General features: G+C 39.9%; 1 protein-coding gene across 1 annotated transcript in view; it reads right to left on the bottom strand.

The window, feature by feature from the left end:
* Positions 1 to 398: 398 nt before the first annotated feature.
* The window catches only part of magi3a (membrane associated guanylate kinase, WW and PDZ domain containing 3a), a 128,949-nt gene continuing 119,540 nt past the window's right edge, over positions 399 to 9,807 (bottom strand). The window contains exons 16-21 of the mRNA XM_088007153.1: positions 8,157 to 8,342; positions 7,954 to 8,047; positions 6,636 to 6,711; positions 6,408 to 6,545; positions 5,869 to 6,007; positions 399 to 3,932 (exon numbers count right to left, since the gene is read on the bottom strand). Coding sequence (XP_087863279.1) covers positions 2,995 to 3,932; positions 5,869 to 6,007; positions 6,408 to 6,545; positions 6,636 to 6,711; positions 7,954 to 8,047; positions 8,157 to 8,342 — 1,571 coding nt within the window. The 3' untranslated portion in view covers positions 399 to 2,994. The remainder of the gene's footprint in view (positions 3,933 to 5,868; positions 6,008 to 6,407; positions 6,546 to 6,635; positions 6,712 to 7,953; positions 8,048 to 8,156; positions 8,343 to 9,807) is intronic.

The raw sequence follows: 9,807 nt of genomic DNA, 5'->3' as shown, positions 1-9,807 counted from the left end.
CGGTCAAGAACGTACAACCCCCCTTCCTCCCACCCACACACACACAAAAAGCAAACAATAATAATTCTAAAAAATAACACAGTTGTGGTTACCCCAAACTGAAAATTAATGTACATTTCAGAATTATACTGTGTTTTTTCAGGGAGCACAAAATGGGTTAATTATAGTAAAGAAAGTCAATGCGTCAGTAAGGAAATGTTCAAAATATGTGAAATATTATTTAGTCATCAGCATACCTGTTTTTTCTGAAGTCTTCCATCTTCTCAAATGTCATCTGTATACTGGGGTACAATGACTGTTGGTGTTGAAGATTATGAAATTAACAGGATGTGTATGCTGTAAACTTTTTTACTAACATTGCCTGGTATGAGACAGAATGAAATACTTGAACTCTGATATGTTTAATCAGTAAACCTTTATTTATCAGTGCATGAACAGTATGCCATGATCATTTTTTTTTCCACCCATTGCATAACATTTCCTATCATTTCCCTTAAAAAAATAATGGAACAATTTACATAGATTTTTTTTTCTTCATGAAGGCATTTTTTTATACAGGTGCTGTACAATTTATAAACATTTACAACTACAATGATGTCAAAACTATGACTTTTAAATATGTTGGAGCAATGCAAGGCCACAGCATCAGACATGGTAAAGATATGAACAGTAAAAATGACAGTAGCCCATCATATCAACGTGAAAACAGACAATAAATTATTCAGTGGCCTCACAGACAAACAGATGCGTTACGTCTTCATATGCAGGCAGGGGGATGATGGTTGGGGTAAAGCTATGACTTGTTTGTGCAGCGCAGAGGTTGGAGCACTAGATGTCACTCTAGTCCACAGTAGGAATACCGAAACGCTACATTTTTTCTCTTGTTGGTGGAGCACAGTTGTTGTAGTCGATGCTTTCGTAACTTTTACATAGTTTAACACCAGACTGAATCCCATTTTGATCAGACTACCACAGAATCAGTGCAGACGTTTTCACATTATGTAGATGTGTCTGCAATCACAAACAAGCAGCTTTCATGTCAAAGCTGAAGATTTAGTTGGATTCTTTTAAGGGTCTGGTTTTGCGTATAAAACAACCTTGACAACCATGTTGGAAATAAATGTTAAGATTTACACTTTGAGTATAATCTACAGTAAAATATAGCACCAGTCACAATGATTGGCAGCATTGGTAAAAGATGTGTAAAAAGCCTTAAAATAAGTTTGTTTTTATTGCAGTTGGACTATCTTAAGAAAATTGACGAAGAAACGTACATTTTTAGTACATCTATTTTGTGAAGAAAAACATTTTATCTAATTTAATAGTTATGCGCACCCTTAAATTTAGTCTAGATATAAAGATAAGCAGAGGGTTTTTTTTTTTGAGTTGTTCTGTGTGTATAGAAACATTTTAGTAACTCACAATTTTTAGCTTCCTAGTGGTATAAAGACAGATAAACGGTACTTGTAGTGAGGAGGCTTGTAGGGAAGTTGGTATGTAAAGGTTATCCTTGAATCTCTGCAGCAGAGTAAACTCTTGCTCAGATAAGAGTAAGGTTAAACTTTTTGGTTTCTAACACTTTAGGTGTGTTTCCTGTAAAACAAAGTATAAAAATATGTAAAGAAAAAAAAAACCTCACAGTTAAGCAGGGTGGAGGATAGGTATGCTGTGGGCCAGAACAACATTATTATTATTTATATTATCATAAAGATGATTATCTTAACAAGGGATGTATTTTTTTTAAATATTGGTCTGAGATGATGCCTCTGCAAAACAATATTCAAAGATTTTATGGCTTTTTGCACATCTTTACCAGGAGTGTCAATGCATGCATCTGGCATTGTATATCAAATATTTGAACTAGGGTTGATGTTTTTTGTGCCTCTATTTATAATACAAATACAGATATCAAAATATTTTATGCAAATTTTAAGAAAAGGAAAGTTTGTACTTTTATCAGTCATATGACTGCTAATTTATTTATCCTAAATATGTTCAATGTTTGAGTAATCACTTTGCTAAATATTACATTTTTCAGATTAAGTACATTAGATCCTACAGGAATAAATAAAACACACATCGGCACAGTGCTGCTAACAGTCAACAACATGATGGATGACGCTGCTTACAGACCGTGAGATATCATGTAAAGTCTGAGGCTTTTAAAATGGGGATTTGTTTAAGCAATGATGTGTATCTACATGTTCGGCCTCCATCTAAGTGCACTCGACATGGACGCGTGTGAAGACTATCCTGTTTGCTTAAATTCTCACATTATTTTCACAACACAAGTACAAAAAAAAAAACATTAGATCTATAACCACAAGTATCTGGTCTGCTCATTGATGCATATAAAGTTTCATAGTGATCCTCCCACCAACATGGGATTTATAACTTCACATGTTCGGATGCAGTCACACAAATCACAGCTTTCATCGGCTTTTCAAAATGAAACAAAACAAAAACGTTTGTCTAATTAGATCATTTGAAGACAACTTAGGTCCCTTTGGGGACTATAACAGTGAATAAATCCTGCTCGGTTTAAAAGCTGTGAGTGCTTGAGTATGCTTGTAATCCTTCAAAAGTAAACAAACAGAAAAAAAAAAAAAAACACAGATTCCTTCATGTGGCTCGGGTAGACAGGGTGAGCACTTCATTTGGACTCCTCCAAACTGATTCACAGTGAGCGCTATCAGGAGCAGCTTCCATTTAACCGGAGTCTCTGATTGGCACAGAACAGATTTCCATCCAAAGACCCTGCTCACAACTCATCTGACGTGGCCGTGCAGCAGAGTCAAGTACAAATACTTGTTTTATGTCAGAGGTCAGCAGTTTGGTGCAAACCGTCTGAGGCAAACTGGGTGAGAAAAAACAAACAAACGACGAGACGTATAAATGAGAAGGTATGTTGCTGGTTATATTTTGATCCGATCTTTCCGACCCGTGTTCGGTTCTCGTAGGCGAGCTTCGTCTTCATCCAGCCCTGGAGAGATTTCAGATGTCTGCATATGTGGAGTCCACGTGGGACTGGATCTTGGTCGAGCTGGGGACTTTCCACGGGCCGGGAGTGATGGGGGCCTTCTTGCTGGTGCTGGTCCCGTTGCAGTTGGGATCCTGGATGCTACTGCTAGAACCTCTGGGGTCCCTTCTGTTGGCTTGCTCAGCCGGCCCCTGATACTTGGCCTCTGGATATTCCTTTTCGGCTCTCTCTCTTCTGCCCCTTTGGCCGGCGGTGGCTGGATCGGCGTCCGACCCTGCCCTCTCCCTGTGGGATTTCTGCGCCGCTGCCTCTTTCTGAGCCCTCTTTCCCTTCTTGTGATGATCATCGGCCCCCCAGCTTTTGTCTCCACTCTCTGCAGCCCCTCTCTCCTGTGGGTGAGTTGCATCCTCCCCCTTATGTCTCCAGTCTCTCACTTCCCCAGCCGGCTGTTGTCCAGCTGGGCGTCTGGGGCTCTGAGGGTCTTCTGGGTTCTTTGAATGCAGGACAGGATCAAGCTCCCTCTTGGAGCCCTTCCTTGGACTTGAGGAGCGCTGGTCTCTCTGCCCAGAAGTTTTTCTTTCCTTGCTCACGTCCTCCATTGTTTTTTGGGGGTTCTGGGAATGCTCCACATTATCCATTTGACCTTCTGCCATTTTCCTGGGACTGCCAGATTTGTAGTCGCTCTGCCCAGTTTTTCTAGGGCTAGTGGAACGCCTATGGTTGTGAGTAGGGATCTGCTGTCCTCTTGATCGGTTAGCTTGTCTACCATGCTCCTGTCCAGCACCGGGGAAACCAGGCACTCTGTAATCCCCGGCTGATGGCTCATCAGGGGCAAATACTTTAGAGGAAGATGGTGACCATCCTGTGGACGGGGAAGCTGGAGATGACTGGTCATCGGATGCAGAGAGTCTCGGAAAGCTTGTCGTCGGAATGGCTACTTTGTCTTTTGTACCTGGGAAAAAATAAATAAAAATTAGAAAAACATTTCTGCTGAGCATCCAGTGGATGCTTAGACATCCATTTCAAATGATCTTAAAACTTTTTACAACTTTAAAAGGTGACATTTATTCCATATAATCCAAACAAAGAACAAAAACTTCTGCAATAGTCCAGAAAATAACAAGAAACATGGTGGTGGTAGTTGCTTTCTTTAGATGGAACTAAATGAATTTGTCAGATTTGTCCCAAAATCTTTAGGAAGCTGAAGATTAGGTAAGATTTTACTTTTCAGCATCACAGTGACTACAAGCAAATCAACAAGAGAAAGCTTCACCTGAAGAAAAAAAAGGTTTGGAGTGGCCTAGACAAATCCAGAACTGAATTTGTTCGGTCACTAGAAGAGAGATGTCTCCATAATTTGGTAGATCTTTTGCAAGATAGTGAAGTCAAATATTACCAAGTCAAGATGTTGAAAGCTAATAAGGTTCTATCAAAAGAGTCTGGGTGCTGCTTTTGATTTAACAACTTGCTAGCTTAAGGTTGTGCAATCATAGGCAATCACATATAGCAGAACTGAATAAATTAACTATTTAAGGTGGAAAATGTTTCATTGTCTCTTTGGATATAAAAAAAACGCAAGCATTTTGCTAGGGGTGTCTAAACTTTTGAGAGCCACTCTGACACTACTGCAGGGATTCAAGCATCATGTAAAATGAACAAATAAAAAACATCATGCAACAGAAGCAGTGTCACACATTCTGCAATAAGCCTTTGCAATCTCCATCTAAATATTGGCCTAGCTTCAGATATGCATCAGCTGGAAGGGTGCTAGGGTTCACCCGGGACTGACGTTTCAATTTTCCACCGAGCTGATAAGAAGCGCACAGCCGTGGCTCTGAGCTGATATAGGCAGCAGAAAAATTCAAGAGAGGAACAAAAAAAAGAAAGAAAAAAAGCAGAGCGATGGATCTAGCGGCGCTGAAATGAGCTTTTTGGATTTCTCGGAGCAGCAACTCATACGAATTATTTCTTCTTCTTGTCTTTGAAATTAAAAGGCTGATGCCAGTGAATGCACACAGATCCTGTTATCACCTGTCACTCTTTGATCAATAACAGATTAAGAACTTTTCCACAGTTTTTCTCTTTTATAGAACAGAAGAGGCATTGTGGACACATTCTGGTTCTTTTTTACCACAGGACTCACTGCTTTAAAATCAAGAGTAATACATGTAGAGCTTTGCAAATGTATTAATAACTCCTGACATGTTATAACCACCAACTTTAATATATTTTTCCTTTGGATACTGGATTGGACAATGGATCCCAAATGGATCTCTGCAACTCTTCCAGACATATGCGTGAATACATATGTACGCCACACTTTTCAGATTTTTATATCGTTGAAATATTAAAAACTGTGTATCATTTTCCTTTGCAAGTCTATCACACAAAATCACACTGACACTTAGAAACATTCAAGGGATGTCAATACTTTTGCACGACACTGTACCCATTTCAGTTAGCATAAAAGTACACAACAGACAGCACTTGGAATCTGAGAGACTTGAAAATTAGAGGCAAAAAGTTTTACCAAGTTTATTAGAGACAGACCGAGAAAAGCAGTGAGGCCTTTAGTGATGTTCTGGTTTCATGTAGAAGCACAGGGTGGAAGAAGAGTTGGAACCTATAGGAGGAAGAGATAAAAAGGTAGAAACAGACAGCCGTGCCAGAGAGGAAACACAGAGAAAGCAAGGAGGATAAACAGCACAACAGGCAGACTGAGTTAGAAGTTGTGGATGAGAATGATAAGAGAGAGAGGTTAAAGAGAAGCCTGAAACTTATGCATGTGAATCGGGATGCAGCTTCCTGCCAAACATATTGCTCTAATGTATGCCTGGTTAATGCTGTTGATCTGATGTGTGTGCAGGCGGATGGATGCTGGGACTCACTGTGATCTGGAACGAGGCCCTGGCCGGGTCGGAGCAGCAGGTGAACCTTGTTGCCCCCTGCCTGGATCAGCTCGATGGCCCGAGTGTGTGTGATGCCCTGAGTGGCCTCGCCATTGATCTCCACGATCTGATCCCCGACCTGAAATTACAATAGTTTCAGTTTACAAGCATACTTCCCATGCTTCCACTACGACCACAAGTTTATGATTGATTGATGGATGGATGGATGGATGGATGGATGGATGGATGGATGGATGGATGGATGGATGGATGGATGGATGGATGGATGGATGGATGGATGGATGGATGGATGGATGGATGGATGGATGGATCCATCTCAGACAGATGGATGTCAAACAAGTGTTGTAATACAGAGATATTTAAGAGATACTTTGTCCTCTCTTCATAAATACACTAATCACATTCCACACTATTCCAGGATGCAGAGAAACCTTGATCAGTGTGTTGTTTATTAGGATCAGCCTGTGGTACCACCTGGTTTATCAGGATGTCAGAGAAACATTGTTAAACCAACTCACATGTATCCGTCCATCTTTAAGAGCAGGCCCTTCCTCGGCCAGGCGCAGGATGTACAGGCCCATATTGTACTCCTTTCCTCCTCTCAGACTGAAGCCGAAGCCCCGCTGACTCCGCTCCAGCTCCACCACAAAGCAGCCCTTGTAGTTCCAACACAAGGAAGCGAGCTTTGTTACCTCAGGAACCTTGCAACAAAAGCTGAATAGGTGCAATTCTGGCTCTAGTTTTACCTGTTTGGGTCCAGATGTGGCGATCGCTCCCATCTCGTTCGGTTGGAGAGAGTTCCTCATCTCAGACTCAGCGGCCCTACCACAGAGAAGACAGCAAACATGTTATAATGAGACACAAAACAGAAGAAACACTGGAAGACTAGATTAAAACAAGAAGTGGTGTTAATATCTACACACTTCCATGTTGTGATTACAGCAGTGTAGCCTCTCTCTGTTGCTTTCATTACAGCTGAGAACTATAAATCCTTCAAAGAGCTGTGTTGCTTTTACATTTCCGTGACAGATAACAGCGGCACGCTTTAATGCTTCGAAGAGCTCATTACAATGCCTTTGTGGGAACTTTGCTGCGCTGACACTCCATCTGAAGAGCTGAGAAACTCTCTGCGCCGAGCAGAGTTTGCTCACTTCAGACTGCCAAGCCGAAGCCGACAGCCGCTGCTCATATCTGAGCCCGAGCTGAGCCGAAGCCAAGGCATGCTCTGGTGATTAAAAAAGGCATTAATGCAAAGTCCAAATGAAGCCACTGAAAAGGGATTGAGGATTCTCGCACAGGTAATCTTGTTTGAAGAAAGTTTACAAAGAAAGAAAGCCCGTTCATTAATCCTTCGCCTTTTGGTTTCCCCTCTATCCAAGGAGTGACCACTGGGGGATTCTCTGTGCTCTTCGGTAACAAGACGTGTTCAGGCCACAGGAGATGATAATGAGCCCCATGGTGGTGCAGAAACAGACGAGCGTTGTGACTTTGGGAGGTAATTTGTGATTTCAAGTGGAAGAACCGGCAGTGGACCGTCTCGTGTCTCGGTGTGGGTTTACAAGTTTCTCTGATTCAACACAGTGTTGTGATAGACATGAGCTCTATGAAACATCTTTTACATAAAAATATGAAAGATACAAGAAGCAGGAAACAAATTAACAGAAATTTGGGAGCTTCTGTAGAACCTGTAGTTCGATGTCTAAAAGCAACACCTTTGCTTGAGTTTACAAAACCTTCAGCAGTGAAGTTAAGCCATTTTAATGAGCCCCAAGGTGCTTAAAACAACATGTAGGTCATAAAACTGTCAAAATAATACATTTACAGTTGAAATGAGATGTATAAAAACAAGCATCATATTTTTTTCTTGTCTTACATTAAACCAGAAAAAGCTCACTCTTCTGTTTTATTATGAAAACATGGTTTTACAAAATTGTTTATCTTTTTTTGTAGCAAAATTCACATTTTGCATGTCTTTATCCTTCTAGTTTTGTCTCAACTTATTTTTGAAATACTTTTCTGCTCAAGCCGACTTAACCTATTGCATATCGCTGTGTGTTACTCTACCTGTCTAGATGACTGGAAGGCTGTTGGCCCATGGCTCTATGTTGGATTGAAGGACTGTGCTTTACTGAATTTGTTCCAGATGGAGGAGCGCTGTCTGTAAGAACAGAGAAAGCATCAACAGTCCTGTTAGCCCATTAGCAAAAGAAAGAAGAAGGGACACCCTCCTAATTAGCCGGACAGAAACCAGAGTAACGCCTGATTACCTTCTTCAGGCACGACAGTCAGCGTGACTGTGTTTCCGGCATCCTTTATGAGCTGAACGATGTCGTTGTGCGACAGCTCCATGATGGACTGGCCGTTGACAGCAGATATACGGTCTCCCACCTTCATGCGACCTATGCGGTCCGTGGGGCTCCCCTCGATAATACGACCGATTTTGTGCGGTATGACTGTCATAAAAAAAGATGAAAGGAAAAACTCTGACTTTTAGCATGTTTCTACAGCAATGATTCAATTATGTGCATCATGATTCTACGTCCAAAGAGAACATGTCACAGAATAGCAATGTCTGATATTTCCGTAAAGGTAAAGAACTATTTTGTCTCTGTGTTTTAACAGTTGCACAAAAAACGAGTGACGTCAGCTGTGGTTCTAGCACTGTAATAACAAGGCCGTGTTTATTGGAATGAAGTTTATTGAAATCGAGCCACAAACACATCCCTTTCAGAAGAAGTCAAATTAGGCGGCCTGTTCATTGAATGCACCATTCTTTATGACGTTTGCAGTCGAAGGTAAGCCCAGTGATGCTGTGATAAGCTGTGTTTCTTTCCTGGAATGCGTGACTGACAAAGCTTTTATTGCCATTTACTTTGCATCATCTCTTTTTTCTTTCATCCTCTGGAAATTATGCCTGTCCCAGTGAGTTTGTGTTTAACTCTCTTTTATGAATCAGAGCAACTACTGCCATTACCTCTGGTTCTCTTTTCTGAATGGAATCATTAATAGAGTAATTTCTGAGTAATTATCATATATTAGGGCTGCAATTATAATTATTTTAGCAATTTGTTATTCTATCAGTTATTCAGACTGATAATCAATTAATCATAAAAAATGACATATTCTGCAGAATTTTCATTGAATCACTTTTATATGATATTATAAATAAAAGATGCAAAAAAGCAAATGAATCAATTCCTTTTTTAAATAAGAAAATAAGAAATTTGATTGGCTAAAATGCTATAAAATTTGCATTTTAGGCAAATGTTCAACTGTATACGCCTTCAGTATTTGTAGCAAAAAATGCATCTGCAGCTAAAAAAAAAACAAAAACAAAAAAACTTCTTACTCTACCATGTCAAAATTTAATCCGTTTCTACTTAACTTAACATCAATGCCATGCAGGGATAATTTGGTGATTATTTTTGGTTTAACTGATTAATAATTTGATAGAAAAAGATTTTTAATAGGATTTTCAACCAGGTCCAGCAAGGACTAATCCTCTAGAAGAGTTGTGGGATGAACATATTTATAAACAAAGGTGGGTTTTTGATCTTAAATGCAAAATGTTCATATATTTTGTAAAGTGTTGCCTTAATTATTGCTCTGAATATGATGTTCTTTCAGCAAATTGCCTTTTGTTGAGTCTGTATACTTCAGTTAATGATTAATCAATTACTAAATTAGTTGCTTATTCAATAATTGATTAATCACAATTAATCGTTTCAGCCCAGCCTTTGTTTTTCTTTCCCATTGAAAGTATTCTCGGCTCATTGATTTCATTACCAGCTGTTTCTCTTCTCTAGACAACACTTTTGATTGATATATTGCTAACATTAATTATGCATCATCATAAATTTCCTAAAGATGGTACTACAGAATCACTGCGCCTGCGCTTCTTTTCTGTACAAAGCCACT

The sequence above is a fragment of the Poecilia mexicana genome, unplaced genomic scaffold, assembly GCF_051168715.1.
Source record: "Poecilia mexicana isolate PSO_F unplaced genomic scaffold, ASM5116871v1 scaffold_7, whole genome shotgun sequence".
Lineage (NCBI taxonomy): Eukaryota > Metazoa > Chordata > Actinopteri > Cyprinodontiformes > Poeciliidae > Poecilia > Poecilia mexicana.
This window is presented reverse-complemented; position numbering and strand designations above follow the sequence as displayed.